The sequence below is a fragment of the Embiotoca jacksoni genome, unplaced genomic scaffold (assembly GCF_022577435.1).
Source record: "Embiotoca jacksoni isolate LCO1_2020_lvr unplaced genomic scaffold, fEmbJac1.0.p SCAF_48, whole genome shotgun sequence".
Classification (NCBI taxonomy): Eukaryota; Metazoa; Chordata; class Actinopteri; family Embiotocidae; genus Embiotoca; species Embiotoca jacksoni.
In genome coordinates, this window is record NW_027185401.1 from 479,352 (window position 1) to 503,679 (window position 24,328).

Below are 24,328 nucleotides of genomic sequence, written 5' to 3' on the forward strand. Positions count from 1 at the left end.
TACATTCGCTGATTTTAACATAAAATGCAACTCATGTCTTTCATTAGATTTTTGCTTATTTGTCAAATTTAGTACAAAAACAAAACCACCTTAAATGTAGTAACTTCTGAACAAAAAAAATTAAGCACACAACGACTGATACGAGCTTAGAAGTTAAATTATAATGAGATAAATTATATATATTTATTTTTTTATTTTTTTATATATATTTTTTTTTTATTTAACAGTTTTCTTGTTATTCCTTTTAAGGTTCAAAGTTAAAAAAATTATTTTTAGTTCCTGGTGCCTCAAGTTCAGCCGGTTTTCTGTAAATGACGTCGTCGTGTCGGAAGACGTTGAAGCAAAGTGAAGAGAGAAACGTGGCGAGCTGCAGATTACATATCAGGCCGTCAAAGCAGTTAAAGAAATAGAAAATAAAAGGTTTAACTGCAATATTTGCACAGAAAATTCTTTATCAATTCTGGTTTTTACACATTATATCAGTCAAAACAATCCCTAAACGTTTGTTTAGTAAGAAGCAAAATGAAATGTATAATAACAATAATAATAGCCCCTGGTAGGAAAACAAAACAAAAACAAATGTCAATTTATTGACTAATTGATGAATCAAAATGATATGAAGAAACCTGCAGCCAGAGATTTTGACGATTAAGGAACTAATTAAATTGACTTTCCCGTCAGCCAGTTAATGAATCGTTCAACAGCGATCTGCGCTTCCCCCCCTACGAGCCGTCCCATTGGTCAATCGCTGAATTCACCTCTGACCTCAACACTTACGGGGGATGGGGGGGGGGAACGACACACACACACAAACAACCAGCAGGGAGTCCTACAAATAAAAACACACCTTCTTTTTCTGTTGGTGTTTGTAAAGCGGCGATAATCCGCCTCAACAATCAGGCGCCTGTCTCTCACACGGACCCTCGTTGTGTTTGCATACAAAGCAGAAACAGAATGGCACGGCTGTAAAGCTGGTGACCTTTGATCCACACACACACACACACACACACACACACACACACACACACACACACACACACACAGCGTGTGTGTTTGCATGTGTTTGCATGTGTGTGTGTGTGTGTGTCATGCCACCGTGATGAATGGTGCTAAACAACAAGTCCCCATCAATTCCAGTCCGTTATCAAAACAGCTGTTGTGTGATCAACTTCTTTTCTTTTCCTGGACGGTAGACGACCGGTTTGATACCAGAGTGGAGTAAATCTGTGGCGGCAGACAGGAATCTTTCTTTAAAAAATAAACTCATCTAAACTTGGCCAAAGTCTTCCTGTTCTGCTGGGAAACTATTTTGTGCAACCAGAGTAGGAAATATTTGTATTTATTATTTTTTAAACAGTAATCACCACCTTGTGCCAACAGGAGTAAATACAATTTATTTGTTTTTTAAAGTGTGCAATCATATGTGTGTGTACAGAAAACCATCTGAATTCAAACTATTTATGCTTTTTATTTACCTTGACAGATCAATTCAAAGCCTTGTCAGTTCTGAAAGCAACAACCTGCCAGCGGGGTATGAAAGTCACGTTTACTTTTAAGATAACATCATTTATCGGTGAGAAACTGTAAAAAAAAATAAACATTATCGACAGATTTTAAGATTTCCGACCATCCTTGAACTAGTCGTGTGCACCCAGGTAGTAATATTTCCTCAAAAATCACTTTATACTACACGTCTCTAAAACAAATAATAATAAATGAAGCGGATCTAGATTCTGTAAAATACCAAAAACTCTCAGCGACACGTGGAAAACCTCGAACGACTCAGCAGTCACATGACTAAAAGAAACGTTTTAATTCAGAAAGTTTGTAACTGGACTCCAGGGTGGAGTTGGGAGGAGGAAGGATGGAGAGCTCAAAGAAAGGTTTGAAGAGGTTGTAAAAGCTGTAAATAGTTCAATATGTCCATCAGGCGAAGCCCCCCCCCCCGGTAACACTTGTGGGCAACAGATTCCCTCTTTTTGTGTGTAAAACAAGTTATCAAAGAAACTCAACATGTTTTCTTCTCTAACTATTTATGACCCTGTAAGCTATTGATTGTGTCATTTCCATGGAGATACAGGACTTAAAGCTGCAGTTAAAAACAAAACAAAAAAAAAAAACAGGTGGATTTTCTTTGATCAATAAAATTTTAAAAAAAACACACCAACATTTTGAGATCAACGACTTCAAACCAGAAAACACATTACGAGCCCGCAGAGTAGTAATTTCAGACCGTCTGAATCAGCACCTTTCGCAAACACACAATTTGCCTTCGAACTCGATGCTAAAATATTTTGAGAAAATAACTAACTGTGAGCGAGACTTCATATTTATTTATTACGGGGGGAGAAGAGGGGGAGGGTGGATGGGAGGGGGGGGGGGGGGGCGTAAATCACAAGATTTACTGACAAAAGAGTCTGGAAGTGAAGTTTGACCTGATAGTAGCTCCAGACAAAAAATAAATATAAATATATATATATATACATATATATATATATATTTATTTATATACACATTCATGATGTCATCTCATTTCTGCAGTCAATCCTCGCGGTCGAGACGAGGTCAGAAACCAAAACACAAGCTCCTCCTCTTCCTCTTCCTCCTCCTATTTCAACCCTGCTTCATCATCAAGAGGTGATTTACAACCAAAATGTTGTTGCTCCAAAATTAAGGCCGAGCTTCAACACCCCCCCTACACACACACACACACACACACACACACACACACACACACACACCCCCTACACACACACACACACACACACACACACACACACACACACACACACACACACACTGGTGAAAAAGAAAAAAAAAAAGAAATGCACCAGTGGGGCCAAACCCTGTTTATTTTTAGTCTCGGTTGGTTTTACCCGCTGGTTAGGAGGATGGTCACTGACATCTGTTTAGGTGTACATATATTTGTTTCCTAGCTTTATATATGTCTATTTATATTTTATAATATCTATTCATGTCTGTTTGTCTTTGTTTTTTTAGCACGCCGAGAGAGAAGCTACAACCGGAGTCCAATTCCTTGCACGTGTAAACATACCTGGCCAATAAATCTGATTCTGAATAGATAAATGGTCTTTTATTTTTTATTGGGTAGCGGCATGTCCATATATTAGTCTATTAAAAGGAAAGAAAACTAAAGCTTATTCCAAAGATGATTTTGTTTTCTTTCTCCATTCTTAGTTGTTTCCTGAAAGGATTTTATGAAATGAAATAATAAACTGAAAAAAGGGGGAGACTAAAAAAATAATAATAATAACTCTCCACTTATATTCTTTATCCCAATTAGCATTTTAAATTCTCTTCATTTCAATAAACGTACTTAATTTTTTTGTTAAACTTCAAATTATTTTGTTTTTGGTTTACTCCAATTGTTGTTTATCTGCGTCCCCAAAACACTCGTTGTTGTTTGTTTGTTTGGGATCAACTTCACCAGTCAAAAAAAACAAAAACATGTCAACTTCCACTTTTCCAGCGGCGTGTTTTATTTTATAGTCGCTGACATACATTTCATTAAACTTATTTAATTGTTTTTTTAACTTTTAATTTGGAATAGGTTCAAACCCAGTTGTTTATCTCCATCTCTGTTGTTGTTGTTTAGATAGATAGATGTGTTTACTGATCCCACAAGGGGAAATATTTTAGTTACAGCAGCATGGAAGATACAGCAATAAATATTACAGAATAAAATTAGAGATAGTAAAAGTATAAATATAACATGTAAACAAATTAAAATGTTTGTTTGTTTGTGATCAACTTTAACAGTTTTTTTTATAATAGCTGACACATTTCATGAAACTTAATTTTTATTTTTTTAAATTATTTTGTTTAACTTGTAATTTTGAGAAGGCTCGAACCCAGTTGTTGTTTATCTTGGTCCCAAAAAAAACAACCTTGTTATTGTTTGTTTATTTGTTTGTGATCAACTTTACCAGTCAAATAAAACCAAGTGTGAACTTCCACTTCTCCAGACGTAATGTCGGCGTGTTGTTGTGTTGTTGTGTTGTTGTTGTTGTGTTGTTGTTGTTTTGTTATCGTGGCTGACAACAGCCGGAGAGAGAAGCTCCGCCAGCCCGTGACTCGGACGCTCCTCCCCGGCAGCGAGCGACGGGGAGGAGCGAAGTACAAAAGGCAGGAATTAAAACGAGGCACGAAAACAAGAAGCAATTAACAGCGATTTGTTGTTGTTGTTGTTTTTTTTAAAGTTGAGTCGGGCTTTAAAAAAAAAAAAAAAAGAAGAAGGAAAAAAAAAAAACATTTAAAAAACATTAAAATAAATAAAAGTAGCAGCCATGTCTAGTTTTCAGCTCCAGTGAAAGATGGCGACCTCCGGCGTGATTTCGCGGATCCCCCCCCCCCCCACCACCTCCTCCCCCACCACCTCCTCCTCCTCCTCCCCCCACCTCCTCCCCCCCACCTCCTCCCCCCCCCCCCCCCCCCTATCGGTTTGAATCGAGCTAATATTTTAGCCTAGCCAAGCGAGCTAACTCTCCCAGAGAGCAGCTGGTGTGTGTGTGTGTGACAGCCGACTGTTATTTGTGTTGTTGTTGTTGTTGTTGTTGTTGTTCCGAGGCGTCCGCTTTGACCGACAATAAGCAGTTTGAGTGACTCACCTGTCACGGCGGTGCAAACAGTGTGCTGGCGGCGGGCGGCGGCGGTCTGCGGCGGCGGCGGCCGGCCTGAGGCCTTCAGGCGGCTTCCAGGCTAAATGCGCAGGGTGTTAGCTCGCAGGCTAACGACCAACCCGCTCAAGAAAAAACAAACCTCGCCGCAAATAAGTCTTCAAAGATGTCGAAGGGGGGAAAAAAAGAAGAAGAGCGAAGCCGCAGCCGGTTTCAAAAAACAAAACAAAACCGACGCCCCCCCCCCGGTCAAAACAAAAAACAACAAAAAAAAAGAAAAACACAGAAACGGGCTCCGACACTGCAAGCTAGTTAGCAAGTGAGCTAGGTGGCTACTAGCTAGCTAGCCGATCAACTTTGTTCAGACTGGAAGAAAGAAACGAGTTCAAACTCCTCCCGGTCAGCGAAGCAGCTTCTGCGGGGAAGGTGTCGGCGGGTGGTGGTGGTGGTGGTGGTGGTGGGGTTGGGGAGGGGGGGGTTAGTCCAAAACCGCCAACCGAGAGAAAACACACCGAAACCGGGGGAACGGACCGCTAGCTCGATGGAACACCGTCTGAGGAGCTTCGGACGCGGCGGCGCTTCTCCTCCGTGTGCGAGCACGAAGATCGTCTATGAAGTCAAAGCGGGATGATGAGTCACTCTGGCAGGAAAAAAAAAGAAGGTGAAGTCAGGTTTCCCCGCCCTCCCCCCTCCCCCCACCTTTTCTTTTCTTTTTTATTTTTTTTTTATTTTTTTTACGGTCCCTGTTTCTAGGTTTGAATTTTTTTTTTAAAGTGCATTTGTGGAGCTCGTGGGTGCCACATATACATGTTACATATATTTGAATCAGTGTGTATTTGTGTGCGCATCGGAAATATATTTCTGAATCTTTCTGTGTGCTTTTCTTTTTTTTCATCCCAAGTTGTATTTATTTATTTTTGGAGTATATAATTTCTGTGTGTATTTATTCATTGGTCTTACTTTTCTAAAAAAAAATATATTTGTATCTATCTTATGCATATTTGTAATTTTTTCTTATCGTGTGCACCTTTTATTTTATTTCCTAACTGTGTTTCTATGCTGCTGTGACGAAATAATTTCCACACTGGGATTAATAAATTCTATCTAAAGCAAAATCAACGGGTTTATAGACCAAAAAAATGTCACACACTTCATAACAATGTGTTTTATTGTTTATTTTTCCATCTGTAGTCCTTGGACAAGACAGAAGAAAGAAATAATATAATATTCAAATGACAAAGTTCCTTATCAATGTCATTTATAAGCATGCAAAACCCCAAAATAAAAATAATATTAATGGGGAAAAAAACATTGTTAGCTACCATTAAAGACATGCAAAGACAGTGTCTCATTACAAAACAATAAAAAAAATTATAAAAATGATGATAATAAAAATAGAGATGCATGATTTCTTGAAAAAATAAAAAATAAACTAAGTTTTCATGTAAAAATGCCACAAAATCGTACAGTTCCAGCTTCTCAAAATGTGACCCGAAGCATTTAACAGCTTAAAAAGCCAATTATTTCTCTCAGGAGTTGGTTAAGACCCCAAAAAAGAAGCTAAAATAGACTTACATTAGTTTGGTGTCCAGAAACACATCTCAAAATGATCGATAATGTTAAATACTAACTGCTTCATTTGTAAATAAAGTGACAAAAAAAAGATAGATATTGTGAAAACCTATCGTTGCTGTAGACCTTTAATGTTTACAAAAATGTTTGTTTTTATTTTATCGTAGTTATTTTTTACATAAAAAAAAAAAAATAAACGGATTCAACTGCGTTTAAGCTTTTCAAAAAGGCTGAATTCTTTATGGGAAAGTACAATCTTTGAGCAGCTGCGGAAGTAAACATGAGCCGCTGTCTGGGTGGCGGAGTGACACCTCGTCTCTTTTCCCTCTCTCTGGTGCAGCACTGAACCCGGAGCTGTCACACAGCGCTCGAGCCTCCGCCCCTCCCCCTCCCCCCCCCCCCCCCTCTTCCTCCTCCTTCCACCCCCCCCCTCCCCCCCGCTCTCGCAGTGGGCCGTCCTGATTGGTCCAGACTGGCTGTGCGCGCACGCGGATCCACTCGTGATCAGGGGGGAGTGGGTGTGTCCTGGAGACATGGGCGGCCGCTGATTGGCTGCGTGGTGATCGGCGCCGATCACAACAAATATCTTTCTTGGTTTTTTTGGTCTTTATTGCAGGAAATGTACAACAGACGTTAAAGTGTCATTACAACAGTAAACAAATATACACTGAAAATAACATACAAAAATACTAAACTATTATTATTATTATTATAATCTGGGACAACAATGTCTTCAAAAATAAATTGTCAGAATATATATTTTGTAAATTAACAAAATCAAACACTGAACGATATATAATCCAGATTTAAATTATTATTATCATTATTATAATGATTTGTGTTGTGTCCTTTCCAAAGTGGCATTTTTCTAATATCTAATGTTGTATTTCAAATAAAGAAACGTTACATTTGTTCACCTCCTGTAATGTCTTCCCACCATGTAAGATAAAACTGAAATATTTTCAGCCACATTGTCCTCATATTAAAACATATTTATGTTACATCTTTATGTTCAGCATTAAAAATTATTCTGTGGTTGAAATTCACATTTAGATCGTCTAAACAGCTACGCATTAGCAGCCCACCCGTGGGCCATCAGTACTTTAACGGCACCAAACTTCCGTCGACAAAGTTAAAAGTATAAACCATTTTTAAATCCAATAACCACAGCAGGTACTGTAAACAGCTTTGTCTGTTTACAAACAATTAGTTTTGACAACACATCAACAAAAACCTTAATCTCCACAGATTGTCCCATAAAAACATGAGCTATCATGCATAAAGCCTTCTCTGCCGTCATCTCCTCCACACTGATCTATGTCTGACACCATTTGATTGACACCTCACTGAGCCAATAGGACCTTCTAATTCCTGTCTTTGGCCTACAGAAGCCAACTGGAGTGCGAGTGGAACAAAAGTGCCCGCCTCTCTTCTGTTGTTTACAAGTGCAGCCAATTGGCAATGATTGACACTTCGTACAGCCAATGAGATTCTGAACACGGAGATCTGCCTCTTCTGGGGGCAGTTCTTCAGGGCTTGTAGGCAGAAAGAAGTGCGTTTGGATAGCAGATTTTTAATTTTTTTTTTTTTTAAAGAGGTTTACAAAAACAATTCAGACGAGAATAAATAAATAAAAAAATCTACTTTACTGAGCTCAAACTTTCTATAACTCTATAACCTTTATGTAAAACCACCAGAAAGCAAGACGTCAGGTTAACCGCTGCATACGCAAGAATTAAACCACACCGGCAGTCTCTGTAATACTGTTTTATTATTTTTTCACATTTTTATTGACAGAAGTCAAGTATCCAAGGCATCTGTAAACAGTGTGTCCACAAATCTACATGTTGCCTCTCATCAGTGCGGCCTTTCAGTCAGTCAATAACACTGTTGTTTTGAAATAAATAAAATACTAGAAAAAAAGAAAGAAAGAATAGAAGGTAAACTGCTAACCTACATCTGCCTGACGGAGCTCGTACAGATCCAGTTTCAGTCTTTGTCTGTAGTCACAGTCTGGAAATGATGTCACATCAGAACACGAAACAACACATGGAGGTAAACGACTCCTTCTGTCCACGAGAGGAGGCGAAGACAAGGGAACAGAGGAGGAGGTGAAGCGGTGAAGCGGTGAAGCCGGTGTCGACCGGAGGACGAAATACTGACACCACCTGCAGGACTGACTTTTTTTTTCCTTTTTTTTTCTCGTATCTAATTTTGGCTGAAATACTTTTAAAATCTTTCGGACATTTAAATCTGTTAACAAACATGAACTTTTGTCAGCTTTATGTGACACATCATTCGCTAATTAGAAAATAAACCTCAAAATCAGTGTTTGATTGACAGGCCTGTGGTGCAGTCAGGTTACAGCTATCGGTGGGCGGTGACGTAGTATCGCCAAGGGGACGGGGGACGGGGTTCCCAATCAGACGGGGTCAGATCCCCCGTTCGCTCCTCCCTCCTATCGCGCCCAAATACGGTCACACCGCAAAGCCGCTATTTAAGGGATAATAACAGGATTCGCTGACGACAACAACAAAAAACAACAACAACAACAACAACTTTACAGCGACATAAAACTCACAGAAATCATCGAAGGTTTTACAGGAATATAACAAGACGGGTCGGTGTCAACGTCTCATCCCCTCGGCGTCGTTTCGTGACGTGAAAGTTGCGACACCAGCTGCTGAACGCACACACACACACACACACACACACACACACACACACACACACACACACACACACACACACACACACACACACACACACCAAAAGAGCAGTTTAAATGTGAAACGTAGGCACGGACAAACGGGTGGATGAAGTTTTTGTTTTTTTGTTGTTCTCGCACGGTACGTGAAGAATGGGATGTTGTGTTCTGCGGTTCTACTTTATTCTACTGTCTCTACTGTGGAGGACTGAAACCATGCGTTTGAGTTTTCTTCTTCGCTGCTTTTTTTTTTTTGTGTGTGTGTGTTTTGTTTTTTTTGCCGGGAGTAGCATGATCACCGACGGCATTTTTTTTGTTGTTGTTCTTTCTCTCTCAGTTCCTTTGTGCCCTCGGAGGTTTTGTTCTCCGGGGTCGTTAAGTCACTCCAGATACCACAAAAAAACAAAAACAAAAAACAAACATCTTGAGAGCTCGAATCCGCGTCTGTGAACGTTCAACAGCGATATTTAGCCTTTTTTTTTTTTTTTTTTTGGCGCGGGGGTGGGGGTGGGGGGTTGCTGGAGGCTCGAACATCAGCTCCAGTTTGCGTCTCGCATGTTGAAATCAATTCATACATTTTCCACGTTTCAAACAGATGTTCACTTAAAAAAAAAAAAAAAAAAAAAAAAGCTGAAATTGAAAGAAATAAATGTGAAGATTTGTTGCTTCCTCCTTGACAGCAAACTTAATTTCCAATCTCTAATTTGATGATAAAAGTAATGATTAGTTTGAAGAAAAGTAATCATCAGTCCGGAAGTCTGAAATGTAAAAACATTGAAACACAATGAGACTCAAACGTCACCGTGTCATTTCTTTTCCTGATAAACAGTTTTGGATGATAAAAATAACAAATATCCGGCCTTTTTTTTGTTGTTGTTGTTCTCTCCTATTGAAAACGTGTGTTCAGTTGATGCCTTCATGTCTCTACATGTTGTGCCTCATCTGAACAGCAGGGGGCCTCAGAGGACAGCGGCTGAAAAAACACAAGCTCAGGACGACCCATCCTGTAAGGTGTTCCCAAACAGTCTTCCATCCGGTGTACGGGAGAGATCAGTGACGTCAGTGATTCACGCTTTTTCTTTCTTTAGGAAATAAGCGCTCATACTGCGTTAGGTTTTTTTTTTTAGTTTTTTTTTTTTTTAAAGATGCATATTTATGTTCCTCAGAAATACCTCGGACAATAACTCAGCTAGTTTTTCCTCGAGTAAACGAAAGGTTTACACACTGGAAGCAAATTATCAACTGTCAAATATTTTACTTCAAAAAAAATTTGAATTCATGAAGTTTAAAATTTACTTCAATGATGGTGGTGGAATTTCTGCTTTTACGATTCAAAAAGTGCTTTAAATTATGAATATTCAGCAAAGATTTGACGTCAGAAACTCAATAAACTGGTCGAATTCAATCCATCAGACCTTCCTGTCAGTTCTGGAGGTCATGTGATCCAAAACATTACTTTTAGATGAGTTTTAGAATTTTCTTTTTTAAGGAGAAAAATCCCAATCACTCAAAAACACTTTTTTTTTTCTTTTTTTTTTTAATTTTACAAAGAAAAATTTAAACGACTTGATTTCAAATAGATAAAATGTTCAAAGTAAAATATTTCAGTTTAAACATTAAGAACTCCGTAGCGGTTAAGTTGTTGCGTACAGAGTAAAATTGTATTCTTTACAGCATTTATTGGCTTCCGTAGATCCGCTAAACCCAAAACATTCACTATTTTAACAGCTAACTAACTTCACAACAAGCTTTAAATGTGGCTGAGTCGTTACTACTGAAAAATAGAATTATTTTTCCGCCCGACTGCCTCGTCTAATTAAACGATTAGAGGATTTACATGTTTTGTGTCCGATGTGACCTTTTCTCCATTGGCTTCAAAAATGTTGTTTGTTTGTTTGTTGTTGAGTCCCAAAAGTGTCGATTTCTTAAAACAAGTGATGAAATCCACCAGAGATCATTTCAACACGTCGACTTCGTTCTTCTTTTGTCTTTTTTTTTTTAGTTATTATTATTTTAGAGAACATTTTTACCGATTGGGCTTCAAAGGTGTATTTGGTGGTTTGACCTTCATTCATAGATCCAGTTTGCCCCGTTGTCATATGTTTACATTTCTACAGGTAATTCTGCAGATGAAGATCATGTGACGTGACCAAAAGCCCCACAACGACTAAACGGTGCCGTTTTGTCGACTTCTATTTTCAAGGTCACAGAGCGACCTTTGAGTGTTCAGAGAAAATAGAACATTTCAATCAACTCTAAATTCGTGTGCAAACGCGATCTGCTGAAGATCATTTGATATGGATGAAAGCTACGTTGATCTCCTCCCTGCCAGATTTTTGCTTTTGTTTTGAGAAAATACAACTTTTTAGAAGCCAAAAAAGGACCAAATTTGATTCTTTTTTGTTTTCAAGGTCACACCTGGTAATTCAAAGGACTGCAGCAAAAACGATTCCTCACAAGAACTAAATCAGCTAAACTGTCAAAAATGATGCATCTGTGGTTGATTTGGGCTAAAAACTATCAGTCGGCTGAATTGAATCAATATTTTTGAAACCGATTGAATGTTTGAGGCGTTCATTCGGTAAAAAGCGTGAAACATTTACGAACTTCAGCTTCCTGCATGAGGATTCATTTCCTCTTTTATTTTTTAATAAAATCTTCTTGGAGTTTTGAGTCGAACGAAACACAAAAGAAATTGCGACGGTTCTCTTTTTTTTTTTTTTTTGACTTTTTCTTTTTTTCGATTGAGCAGCTCGTTGATTCGTTTCACAAAAGAATAATCAGTAGATTTATAGATAAACGTAAAACAATCATTAGCTTCAGTCCGACGACGATCAGACGTTTTTTTTTTTTCCGCGCTTTTCCAGTGATGCTGATAAATTTCCGAAATGTTGCCGTCTTTTTTTTTTTTAATTTTCCTTCTTCCTTCTTTTCTTTCAAACTTTCCACTATTTAACTTGCGTGAATGCAAACTGTTGGAAACCTGCGTGTCACTTTTTGTTTTAGGTCACGGAATCATCCGGACGACGGATTTAACAGTTAAACAACATGATGCAGGACGAGAAACTTTTCCAAGAGACGCCGCTTTCAGCCGATGACCTCGCTACGACCTCTACACCCGATCGGTCGACCACTCGTCTCCCCCCGGCGGTTCGGCTTTTTTCCCTCCCCGTGTTCTTCCAGTTGTGCCGAGGATCCGGCCGGTGACTCGTCCTGGTCGGGAACGTGGTCCAAAAGGAAAAAGAAAAAAGAAAAGCCAATCCACGTTCCTTCCAGGTTTAAGCCTCTTATCGGCTGGGATGTATGGATGCATTGTATGGAGCTGGCAAAAGCCAAACAATCCGACTTCCAGCGGGTAATACTACGCGTCATTGTGTCGGGAGGGGGGGGGGGGGGAAAGGCCTTGCATCGGACAGGAATGCATTCTGTGCGTGCCAAGCTGCTTAACCCACTGACCTGTTGTCCAGTTGGGTTCTTTTCAAGAGTTTTTAACCCTACAAAAAACAACAAAAAACAACAACGACCAAAAAGAACAGAAAAATGGACGCTAAACATCGTCAGATTCTGTAGCACCAACCATCGGTTCCAGTTCTTTAACACTTCAGATGCAGTGTGTCACATTTCTGTAGTTTTTTTGTTTTGTTTGCTTTGTTTTGTTCCATCGGATATGCAGGGAACAAAAAACAAACCTCAAAAAACACTCGCATGATAAGTGAAGGAATAAAAAGTGTGGGGGGGGGAGGCGGGGGGGGGGAGCTGAGGTATCTGTTCAGGTGACTCTAACTGTCTGTCTGTCTGTCTGAGGGACATCCGGTGTGTGTGTGTGTGTGTGTGTGTGTGTGTGTGTGTGTGTGTGTGTGTGTGTTGAGCTGTACATGTGAGGACCGTGGTGACAGAAGGCACATGTTGCCGAGGTCGGGGGGGGGGGGGCAGGCGCATAGGTGTTTGTGGGGGTGGGAGGGGTTTATGAGGGATGGACTCTCTGCCATCCAAAGAGGTGGGGGAGGAGTGTGTGTGGGGGGGAAGGGGAGGGCAGGGGGAGGGGGGGGGGGTGAAAGCCTTTGTCTGCTTTGTCTGCGGCTGCCGGATCACAAAAGCAAACATGCAGCCGCTTTCAACGTTTTTCACCAACCAAGCAGTTTTTTGTTTTTTTTTGTGTTGGGGGAGGGGGGAGGTGGGTGGGAAGGCCGGGGGGTGGAGGGGGGTGGGCAGGTCAGTCCCAACTTTTCATTGTTCGAGGGAGGTCGGAAATAAATCGGCACCTCCGGTTGGGGTGTCCGGTGGTGCAGGCAAAACTGAAAAAGCCCCCCCAGAGTTTTGAGATGAGATCAGCTGACTGGATTTCAGAATAAAAGTCAGCGGCTGGAAACCTGCCTCATCATCGCCCCTCCCCCCTCCCTCTCCCTCTCCCTCTCCCTCCTCCCCCCTTCTGAGACTCAGACTCGGACTGAAACCTGTTCCAGCGACCGGGCCGGCGCGGGGGCCGGGTCGGGTGCCGCCCCGGGTGAAGGCGCCGCCGCCGCCGGAGGGGGAGGCGCTATTGCTTTGAGCTCGTTACCGGGGCAACTCTGGGTGCTGACGCCGCGGTTGAGGACGCCGGCGCGCGGCGGCGCGTTGGCGTTCGTCAGGGCGCTGGGGTCGGTCCGCGGGATGTTGACGGGGCAGGAGCGGGTGCGGGCGTGGCCCTTGTGGCCGCCCGGGTGGCACACCAGGCTGCCCACCGTGTCCACGGGCGACAGGTGGCGCTTGACCCAGCGCTCCACCCGCTCCTCCTTGTACTTGATGGAGTACCAGGTGAGGAAGATGAAGAGGAAGCCGAAGAACTTGAGGCTGGCGGCGAGGCCGAAGTAGACGAAGCGCAGCGAGGTGACGTCGTACTCCCAACACGAGCCGTGGACGCCGCAGTCCTGCTGCCACAGCATGCAGGTGGTGTCGATGACGGCGCCGAAGTAAATGGGCGTCGGGATGTAGGCTGGAGGGGAGAGAGGAAGAACCACGACAACAAAAAACAGATAAACAGGAAGCGAGAAGATGTGAGAGGAGAAGAGGAGGAGAGCAAGTGGAAATAAAAAAGGGTACAAAGTCAGTTCTGGACGTCAGTGTTCAGCTTCTACAAGTTCAATTTGAGTTATTACAATTTTAAAAATGTACCATCATCATCTAATTCTGTAAAATATTTTCGCCGGTCATTTTATAACCTTTGAGAGGTTTAAACTTTATATTTTGTAGCATTTATTATTGTTATATTATTACATTATTATATTTGTTTTTAATAGTCGTTTTATACGATCACTTGTGAATTCACTTGTTGTTATTGTTTTAATTGTTAATTAATTATCATAAGGAAAGTTAATAAAGAGCCAAAAGATGGTGAAAACAGTGAAGAGGGACCAAAATCGAGAAGATCGAAAAAAGAAATTAAAAAGAAAAGAAAACCCGGAAATTTGAGGCGATAAAAACGTAATATGAGTGAAATTATATGTCCGTGTAGAAATCTTAAAAATCAGTTGGATCCAGTCGAGAAATAAATAAACTCTTCTGAGTTTTCAACAGTTTGAAATAAAGTAGTTTTGTATAAAAAAATAAAAAAAAATCATTATTTGAGTTCAGATGTCAAATACGAATATTTAATATCCTTTTTAGGTCAAAATAATGATGTGGTTGTTTTGGTTTTTTTGGGTTTTTTTTTTACTCACCGAGAGTCCTGAGGAGAACAAACTGCATTCCCAAAGCAAACGGCCTCTCCTGCTCTGCTACAGACCTGCAAACACACAAAAACCCACCGAGGAAGATGATGAGAGCCGAAGGAAGCAACTCTCTGGTGGGTTTTAGCTACGAAGACTCGGCCAGACGAACGGGAATTATCCTCAAAATAATTACACGTTCCTCGAGTTAACAAAACGTCTTACAACGCTCACAACCGGCTAACGAAGCCAACGAAGCTTTGTAAAGACTTCCTGATACGCAACCGATGGAATCGATCGTATCTGGATTGGAACCGGCTCGTCGTCGCACCTGAGGGTGACGATGATGGCGGAGGGCTGGGCGCAGGCGGTGATGAGCGTGACGATGAAGAGGAAGATGAGGAAGGGGATGAGGGTGCTGCAGGTGCGGTTGCACTTCCCCGACACGGCGTAGCCGTTCTCGTTCAGGTAGGTCTTGACGATGACGAGCTGCAGCTGGTTGCCGCCTTGACCGCCGGACGACGGCGTGATGACCTGCCGGCTCTGGACGCAGGCGCAGTCGGAGTAGTTACGAACCTGAAAGGATGGAGGAGGGGGGGGGGGGGGGGGTTAGTGTTGAGCTTCTACATGTTACATTTTTGTTGAATTAAGTTTTAATTGTTTTTTACAGTGTACCAGTATAATCATCTGTCGAGATTCAAACTTACATTTTTAGCATTTTGATTGGTTTTTTTTCTAAGTTTGGTTATTTTTTTTTTACTTTTTAAGACTTTTGGCACCGACATGCTGCATTTATGTGCCCCCCCCCCCCCCCAGCCCCGTCTCTTACCCCGGTGCTGTCGTTGGACACGCTGTTGCAGCCGGCCAGGCAGGGGTTAAAGTACGTGATGCCGTCGGAGCCGCAGACCGGAGCGTACTCGTGGATTTTACAGCCGCAGTTCACGTTACAGCCTCCGGTCAGATTCCTCTGGGTCATAGTGAGCGTCGGTCTGCCAGAGAACACAGAGAGGCACACCAGTCACATTAAAGCGTTAAAGCGGGTTGTTTTTTTTACTAGACCTTTATGTTTTCATGGCAGGACACCGAGGTCGTGCAACACGTGCTCGCCGTGCACACCGTCGAGTCGAGAAGAAATCCTAAACCGAAAGCACTTCTTCCCGCAGAAAGATCTGAGAGAGAGCTGCAGCCGCCTGAGTGCTGCTGATGTTATTAGCTGAAGTTATTGTGTAGACGGAGAGTTGAGACTTCAGTTTCAGGTAAGAGATCCTCTCCATTATATCGTCAGACAATTATATTAAGAATCTGAAACTGTCCGAGGAAAAAGTGGACGTATATTAAAGGGAGCAAAAGTATCACACTGCAGCCCATCGTGTCGGACGTCAGGATATATAGATATGTATATATACATAGATATATATAAACAAATAGAAAACAAACAAAAAAGAGGACATTGTGATTGGCTGTTGGATGATCACCAAAAATCTGGAGACCACGAACGTCACATTTCGTATCGATTCAGTGATGTTAAAAGGATAAAACAAGAAAACAGGAAAGTTAGCAGGAAAATGTGAGGAGGAAATAAAGGATGGACCATAAAAGGAGGAAAAAAGAGGAGAAGCCATGGAGGAAGACGGGAAGGACAGCTGATGAAGAGAGACGGAGGAGGTGGAAACAAGATGGAGAGGGAAAGAAAAGGATATAAAGGAGAACGTTAAGAGGACTCGACTGGAGGCAGAACAAGAGGAGGAGGGAAAGAGATAACGAGACAAAGAGGACAGAAGGATGAGAAATGAGAAAAAGGACAGATCTAAAGATGAAGAGGGGAGGGGAAGGAGGTGAGGGAGAGGAGGGAGGGGGAGGGAGGGAGGGGAGAGACAGACTGATGGAGGGAGATAAAAAAGAAAAAAGAAAAAAAGACAGGAGAAATAAAGGGGAGCGGAGTCAGCCAAAAGATCCTCCCGTCCAAGCTGTCCTTGGACATTTTCCATCGTTGCCATGTAATCACTCTCAGGGACGCCGTGTCCAAAAAGGAAAAACGCCTCCGTTTTTTTTTTGTTTTTTTTGTTACTGCCTCGTTTATCTGTTATCCCGCGTCCGATCTGAACACTCAGCTTCCTTCGCTGACATCGGACCGCAGATGGGGTGATAAAAAAAAAGAAAGAAAAAAACTCGTCATGGCCCGAGAAATGATTCAACACGGGGGGGGGGGGGCTTTTGTCAAAGACAAACTCCGACGAACCAGACGGACAAAAGACAAATGTCCCGAGGTGGCGCTTCTACATCTACCTGTTTATCATTTACTGTGTGTTTGTGCTTTGTTTGCCCCCCCCGCCCCCCATCGCTGGTGGGAGGTGACACTGACCCGGTGGTGTAGGGGATGTTGATCCCTCCGAGGTTGATGCTCTCGCAGCCCACGATGAACAGCGTGGAGAAGCAGAGCAGCGACACGCCGCTGCAGATCATCGCCAGCTTGGCCGACTCGCGAGCTCCCAGCTTCAGCTTCTTGATGATGTAGCCGCCCAGGACGATGCCCACGCCGGCGCTGGGCACGATGATCACGCCTGGAGGGAGGAGAGACGGTTAGACGTGTTGGGGAACCCCGACAAAACCCGCTTCAGCAAACCCCCATGTGGTTTTTTTAAGGAAAACGGTCTCAGTCTTTATCAATAGCGAAGCAGGAACAGGAAACACTGTTTTTGGGATGCTTCGAACTGTTGGAATAAATTACAGGAAGTGGGCGCACGCTTTCGTCTCTTACGTAGACTGCATATAAAAGTGGATGAAGTTTTAGCTTTGAAGTGATTTAGGAAACTTGTAACAACGACAGGCCAGAAACTCGTACTTTAGGAGGTGTGGTTGACCCCGCTGCTCGGCGTAAACATCGACGGTATATAAAAAGTGTTCGTAGCTTCCGGCTCTGAAAAATTATGTGGAAAGTGTCCTTAAGCTGCAATACCACCGAGTGCCACTAGAGGTCGGCTCCAAAAAAGCCTCCATAGACTCCCATTCAACTTCCCTCATGAAATAAAAAGTCAATACATTTTTTTTCCACCAGTTATTTCAGTGTTTTTAGCTAAAGTCGCTCCTTTTTATTGTTTTTTTGGTGGTCCGTCGTCTGTTTGATTGACGGGCCTATGACCCAACCGGGTTTCCACTAATTGGTCATCCAAATATGGCCACTTCCTGCTCACAAGATGGTGACGGCCAAAACACAAACACAAACACAAACCGGTAGGCGACGGCACTGAACGTTCAAAAAGGTTCAGAGTTTTTGTCGCGAGTGAACGAAGCGAAGCACAACAATGAAGCCGGAGGAGGCAAATGCAGAAACATTAAAATTTTGCGGACAATTTTTTTTAAAGGAACAGGAACAAAAACAGTCTCGAAACTTTTACGATTGCACCTCATACGTAAAACCAGACATCTCAGGTGAAACAAACCAAAACTAATCATAGCTTAGACACCGATTTGACAAATTGAGTTAGCTGGACCTTTAATAATGCTTCAGCTGCAGGGGAAATAAAAATACAGATGTTTTTCTTATCTTCTGGAAGACGAAGCGAAGTTGTCTGCTACTCCTCCAAAGTCATAACTCACTTTCAAGCTCTGCTGTTACAAAACTGAATCAGGCGGTGAATTGGATAACTGTGTCTTGGCAGTCCTCTCTATTTTAATTTTTTTTTACAATGACAACAACAATTCCTAAAGAAAAAAATGCCGGAATCGCAACAACAGCCGCCTCCGGGTTCGGCCTCGCATTACCATGACAGCAAAAACATTTTGAGTGTGGGAGGCCTCGAAGGGAGCGGAGCCTCTTAACCCCCCGGCAGATACAGCGCCTCTTCAGTAGGTGTTAAGATAACGTCGTGTCTCGTCCTGTGCAGCTTTCTGCCTTCCTGGTTCGAGGTTTTCACAGGGCGCACATCTTAGACCCTTGACATTTACAATAAAAACATTGTTTTTAAAAATCGGGACTAAATATATATTAAACGATATAAAACACCCGTCGTAAAAAAAAAAGGCTTTAAAATTTGGTTCAGTGTCAGTGACACTGTATTTCTGAAAAGAGGAGATATAGATCACACTGGGAAACAGGTCTTCTGTCGTGGTTCCAGCTCGGTGCTCACGTAATCACATGATGCCAATATCATTGAGAATAAATGGACATCAACATAATCTGTCTTTCCAGGAAATGACTGACTGAGTCTGGTCAGAGCAGATGAAAATCACAAGAGCCCGATGCCAAATTAAGCAATATTAGACTGGAGGGTAAATATTGCGATTATTACAGCAAGTTACCAACGAAACGAAACGTCTAATCGAAATGTGCTCATAAGTGCGATCACCGTTTCCGTGGCAACACACGTCGGGCGTCTGGCTAAGAACTGGAAAACAAATCGGGCGTGTCAGCAGACTCTAATGTAACGAATGCGATGTTTACTACTCCAGGAAGTAGGCCGACCCCTTAGCAACGACCCTAGCAACGGAGACGAGATCTAGTTAGTTTTATTTGCTTTTTAGAGATCGTTTCTCAAACTAAATAAATGCAGTACGTAGAAACACTAAACCGCTCAACGAGCTCAGACTGGTTGTTTGTAAGATACCCGCAGAAAAAAAAGATATCAATGAACTATTTTTTTTTAATTTTAGCACCAAACCTGTCCAGCTAGCCGCTGCTGGGATTTTAAATGCGTGACTATCTGTGGTGTTACGGTACAGGTGCTCGGAGCGCCCAAAAATGTACCAAAAGAGACCCGATTTCGCCAAATGGGTCACATTTAATCAACCTCTAACAAGCGAAAATAAAATTATATTGCATATTATATGAAATACAATTCAAATTATATATTCCCATTGAGAAGGCGGAGTGATATTTTCTAGTGATGAGAAGAGTGTGTTGTTATGCTGATTTGAGCACGCTCCAAATGTACAGTTGACCAATCAGATCTCTGGGTCGGAGCTACTCGTCGTATAATTAAGACCTTTCATCTCGTTATATTGAATTGAAAAATTTAAAATATGTCTGAGTGGCAGTTTTAATCGCCCACTCCTCCTCCTACAGCGGAGATGAAACTCAACATGAAAACATTTCTGATTAACAAAAGTCCTCCAAGGTGTCATTTCATGGAGAAAAATGCAAGTGTGACTAAAAGGCTTTAGAAAGCTATATATATATATATGAAGAACTGGGAAGATGCTACCGGTTCGTTGAGTGTTTAAAAACTTTCAGTGTGGAAAGTTCAGATGAGTCACGGTAGCTGTATGTGTGACTAATGACAGAATCAGAATCTATTTTTCAAAAGGTCGGTGTTTTATTTTGAAAATTAACTTTTGAAAAATTGCATTTTCAATGCAGCCAGTAGCATTTAAGTCCATTTTTTATTTTTTTTTATTTTTTTATTAACGTGTTTGCTTGACTTCGTTTAAAACGGGATGACATCGTCTTGTCGTGCATTTTGTAGGACGAAATTTTTTCATATGGAAGCTATTTCATTCCTCGTGAAAATGTACAATTCTGGATAAAATTTATATTGAGATCAATTCTCTCTCACGAATTTTTGAAAATACAAATGTTTTGTGAACCGATTTACCCAATACAGAAGAAGACTCAAAGAAATCGGATGGTTCCTGATACAGTACCGGTGTTATGCCGAGTTCTGCCGACCCGCCAAGAATGACCTTCACCTCGCGGGGATGTACTTAATGTTTTTGGTCCATTTTGTCTCCAATCACTGATGAACCTGACAGATAAGAGATATATCATCGTTTTTTAAACAACAGACGTCCTACTTTGCCAAATCCTTCCAACGTCTGGTAGTTTTTCTCGTAGCTGCGCGCGGCCCTGCGAGGTGCATGCGGTTCTCAGCGGGCGGGCAGAACTCGGCACATCAGAACAACAGAAAGGGAGTTCATGAATCTGATGCTGAACATAAAAACAATCCAGTTCAGTTGCTTTTTTCCTTTTGAACAAGGATGTTTTTTTTTTAGTGTTTTCTTGTCCTTTCTGTCTGTCTGTCACTGGGTTTATTTTCCTCGCTGTCGAGCGATTATTTTGGTTGCGGCTGTTTTCCCGCATTTAAAAAAAGCAGTCGAACCAACGTGAAACAAGAAAATGAAAAAAGCAGCTCTGTATTTTAAAGCAGGTCCGTTAAATCATGAGAGAAGCGTCGAGGCAACGCGTAAACTTCCAAATGTGGTAACACAGCTACAGTAAACCAAAATAACCATCAGTCACTAAAAAAGAAAAAAGGTCATCAGTTGTGAGCAGAGCGTCACATTCCTCTCAGCTACTTGACTTATCAGCCACAGCAGCGAGATGTCTCAAGTGCCGCTGTGGGTTTAAGATATGCTTCTGAAGATATGCTGCACTTCTCTCAGGTTGGATGTTCTGGAAGACGTTCAGCAGCGAGCCTACAGCTACACAAACAAAGAAATGACCTTTTAAAAAGTCACGCTGAAGGCTCTGCGACTCCGTAAATATCATCTTTGCACAACAAAAACAAACGATGGCATCCGATTCAACTCGTGTCATAAAAATCTATGAAATTTCTCCACCAGTTATTTCGGTGTTGTTCGCTAAAGTCGCTCTTTCCTATCAGTAATTATGAAAATGAGGCGGATGTGGAAGTGCCTTAAGATGCAATACCACCGGGTGCCACTAGAGGTCGGCTCCAAAAAGCCTCCGACTCCATAGACTCCCATTCAACTTCAGTCAATCAAATTTCTTCATGAGTTGTCTCGCTTTTGCTCGCGGTGCATCTGAAAATAATCCCGTCATCGGTTGATCGTGAGTGTGCGGAGACCATTACTGAGCTCGTATCAGCGTGTTTTCTGTGCGTAATGCACTCAATGCTCCGGCTCAGTGTCCCAGGTGCCCCTTTTATTTGAAGACCAGCAGTTTCTTTTATTATTAATGTGCGTTGGCTCGCGGCACCGGGGAACACGGCCTCTCCCGATCTGCGCTTCAGACAAAACCGGCGGCGGAAAAAAAGACAGAAATTTTTGTCCTTGAGATGCTTAAAATTCCTCTGAAATTTCAGAGTTTTCCAAGAGTTCAGTCTTTGCTGCTTTGCTGCAACGTGTAAATTCAGCTCACCTGTGTAGATGCTAGCGTTGGAGGCCGGGATCCCGAACTGAGACTCGATGAACTTGGGGATGAAGGTGATGAAAGCGGTGACGATGGCGCTCTCCGCCGTGTAGGACAGGCTGACGAACAGGAAGGTCACGTTGCTGAGGATCCTCACGGCCGCCTTGGGGAGGTCTGAAAGAGAAAAGGCGGGAAAGGTTTTGTCTTTTTTTGTTTGTTTGTTTTCCTGTCCGTGGAAAAAAACCTCTTCTGATTTAAAAAGAAAACGAAAAAAAAAAAAAAAAAAAAAAAACGAGGTTTACAGGTACGGTCCTCGAACATTTTTTTTTTTTTTTTTTTTAAATCTGGGATGAAACTAAAAACTAGTTTTATTACCAATTAATAAAATGATTGTTTCCTTCACTGATTTCTTTCCGTTTTGAAACGGTGAAAAAAGCGCATCATATTTTTATCAGATTATATCCAAGTGACATTTTCAAATGTCTTGTTTGGTACAAAAAAACAATCCAATCATTGCAGTTCTAACTCCAGATTCTCACGATAAATCATTACCAGACTAAAAAATGGCAGCACCTCTCTGGAAAACAGTTTTCAATGGGTTTTTCTACAACCTAAATCTGAACCTTGACATCACATCTGTCTTTCTGAACAGATTGCGTGGGCAGCTGGGTTGAACGCTAACGCGATGCGGTACCTTTGATGTCCTTGCCGAAGCCCATGGACGAGGTGACCGTCTGGCTCTTGTTGTTGCTCTTCTCCTTGAGGACGTCGTCATCGCTCGACAGGTCGTCCATGCTCACCTTTTTCCTCCTCTTTTTCTTCTTGTGTCGGGGCGGCAGCTTCTTGGGGAAGGTGAACATGGGGAAGATGACCAGCAGCATGGCCACAGCGCACAGCAGGAAGCCGCTCCACCTGGGGACGAGCGAGGGAGGGTTTAAATGGTAGGCTGTATGCAAAAAGTGGACGTAGCTTCCGGCTCGGAAAAATGAAGCCGATGTGGAAGTGTCTTAAGATGCAATACCACCGGCTGCCACTAGAGGTTTGATTGACAGGACGGTGGTGCAGTCATGTTACGGCTATCGGTGAGCGGGGACGTAGTATCGCCTCGTTTCCAATCAGATCAGTTAGAGCCACCGCTAACCATCTCGCCCAAATATGGTCACTTCCTGCTCCAAAACCGCTCCGAACTAACAAGATGGCGCCGGCCCAAATTCCGAACGTGAGGCTTCATAACGGCCGTTCACAAAACCAACGGGCGACGTCACTGCCGGTTGCCGCTTGGTTCAAACACAACGTTCACAAAAACGGGAAGGCGATCAAAAAGCTGCGAGTCAGTCTGGACTTGGTGCCATTTTATCTCTGGGCCTTAAATAAACAAACAAACAAACAAACAAACAGGTACACTAATCCATCTCCTTCCTGCTATCATCACCTATAATACACGTAGGAAGCCCGTGGCTGTTTGCTAAATGAGTCACCGGTTGTGCTGTCAGTTAAGTGGACGGCATCACCGAGAGCTGGAAACAGATGACTAACCGCATCTCACACGCCGACAGATCTTCAGATGGATGCAAGACATGTGCAAAGAACGGGACCTAGAGAGCAAATGGTCGTCTTCGGGTGGTGCAGCGTTTTGGGTAAGATGTGTTTCTCGATACTTTCTGACTTTGACACGCACACATACATTTTACATTTCCTTTAATCAAACAGCAGGCGGAGAGGACTCACCAGTTGCCGATGAAGCGGGGATCGCTCTGGTCGATGTTGACGACGGTCTTGGGGTCCACGTAAAAGCCAATGAGGACTCCTCCCAGCAGGTAACCAGCCGCCGGGCCCAGCGCTCCCATCACATACATGATGGCTGAGAAGAGGAAAGTCAAATTTTAAAAGCTGCAACAAGTCGGTTCGAAAAAAACTCTCGGAGGAGTTCGTCAAAGTACAACAAAAATGGCGACTAAATTCAAAATGGCAGACTTCGTGTTGAGTTAAGGTCATCGTGCCAAGAGACTTTTTTTTTGATGTAGGTATGATCCACATGTCCACCAAATTTCCTGCATGTAGGAAAATGTAGCCCCCAGGGCATCTGTTCAGGGGGGCGCTGGCCAGCCATTTGGCCACGCCCACTAAAATACATAATTTTTCACACCATTCGGTGCTCGAGCCCTAATGATAATTTTTTGGCCCCCAAGGGGATCAAATTACAGACACAGAGCATTCTTATAATCCCACTGTAGTCATCCTCAATGACTGTAGCTCCCAATATTCACTCTTGTTTTTTGCTTTGGTTTGGTCTCCACCAACGCCCGAGCAAAAATACAAATATTCAACGAGTCTTTCACCTGCTAGTTAAAAACCGAGTCTGTCAGCTGTTTGCTGCTGTGAAGTAAGTTCATGTTTTCAAAACTGCCAGTTTGTCGGATTTCTACATTATGAGGGACCTTTTTTTATTTTATTTGATAGAAATTCACTCAAAACTTTTTTTTTGTTTTTAATAAGTTCAAAAGAGCCCCAAAAAAGAGTAAGGATACAAACGAAAAGCAGACACAAAGAGAAACATTGGTTTGGTGCTAGAAATATGATTAATAAAAAGGATGTTTAAACTATAATATTATATTCATTTATATCATGTTTACCCGTCACA

General features: G+C 42.2%; 2 protein-coding genes across 9 annotated transcripts in view; both read right to left on the reverse strand.

Moving 5' to 3' along the window:
- larp4b (La ribonucleoprotein 4B) overlaps nucleotides 1–5,216 on the reverse strand; it is a 30,867-nt gene extending 25,651 nt beyond the window's left edge. For 3 of the 7 annotated variants that reach the window (XM_069170219.1, XM_069170218.1, XM_069170216.1), the window contains exon 1: nucleotides 4,629–5,216. The gene's annotated coding sequence lies outside the window, so the exon portion shown is untranslated. The remainder of the gene's footprint in view (nucleotides 1–4,628) is intronic. The other 4 variants (XM_069170220.1, XM_069170217.1, XM_069170223.1 and 1 more) reach the window with 2 other exon arrangements.
- A 2,745-nt stretch (nucleotides 5,217–7,961) lies between these two features.
- The window catches only part of LOC138210686 (solute carrier organic anion transporter family member 5A1-like), a 28,603-nt gene continuing 12,236 nt past the window's right edge, over nucleotides 7,962–24,328 (reverse strand). For both annotated transcript variants that reach the window (XM_069169975.1, XM_069169976.1), the window contains 8 exons: nucleotides 23,416–23,548; nucleotides 22,382–22,599; nucleotides 21,697–21,861; nucleotides 16,963–17,161; nucleotides 15,430–15,589; nucleotides 14,932–15,176; nucleotides 14,613–14,677; nucleotides 7,962–13,888 (listed from right to left, as the gene is read on the reverse strand). In XM_069169975.1, coding sequence (XP_069026076.1) covers nucleotides 13,353–13,888; nucleotides 14,613–14,677; nucleotides 14,932–15,176; nucleotides 15,430–15,589; nucleotides 16,963–17,161; nucleotides 21,697–21,861; nucleotides 22,382–22,599; nucleotides 23,416–23,548 — 1,721 coding nt within the window. In that variant the 3' untranslated portion in view covers nucleotides 7,962–13,352. The remainder of the gene's footprint in view (nucleotides 13,889–14,612; nucleotides 14,678–14,931; nucleotides 15,177–15,429; nucleotides 15,590–16,962; nucleotides 17,162–21,696; nucleotides 21,862–22,381; nucleotides 22,600–23,415; nucleotides 23,549–24,328) is intronic.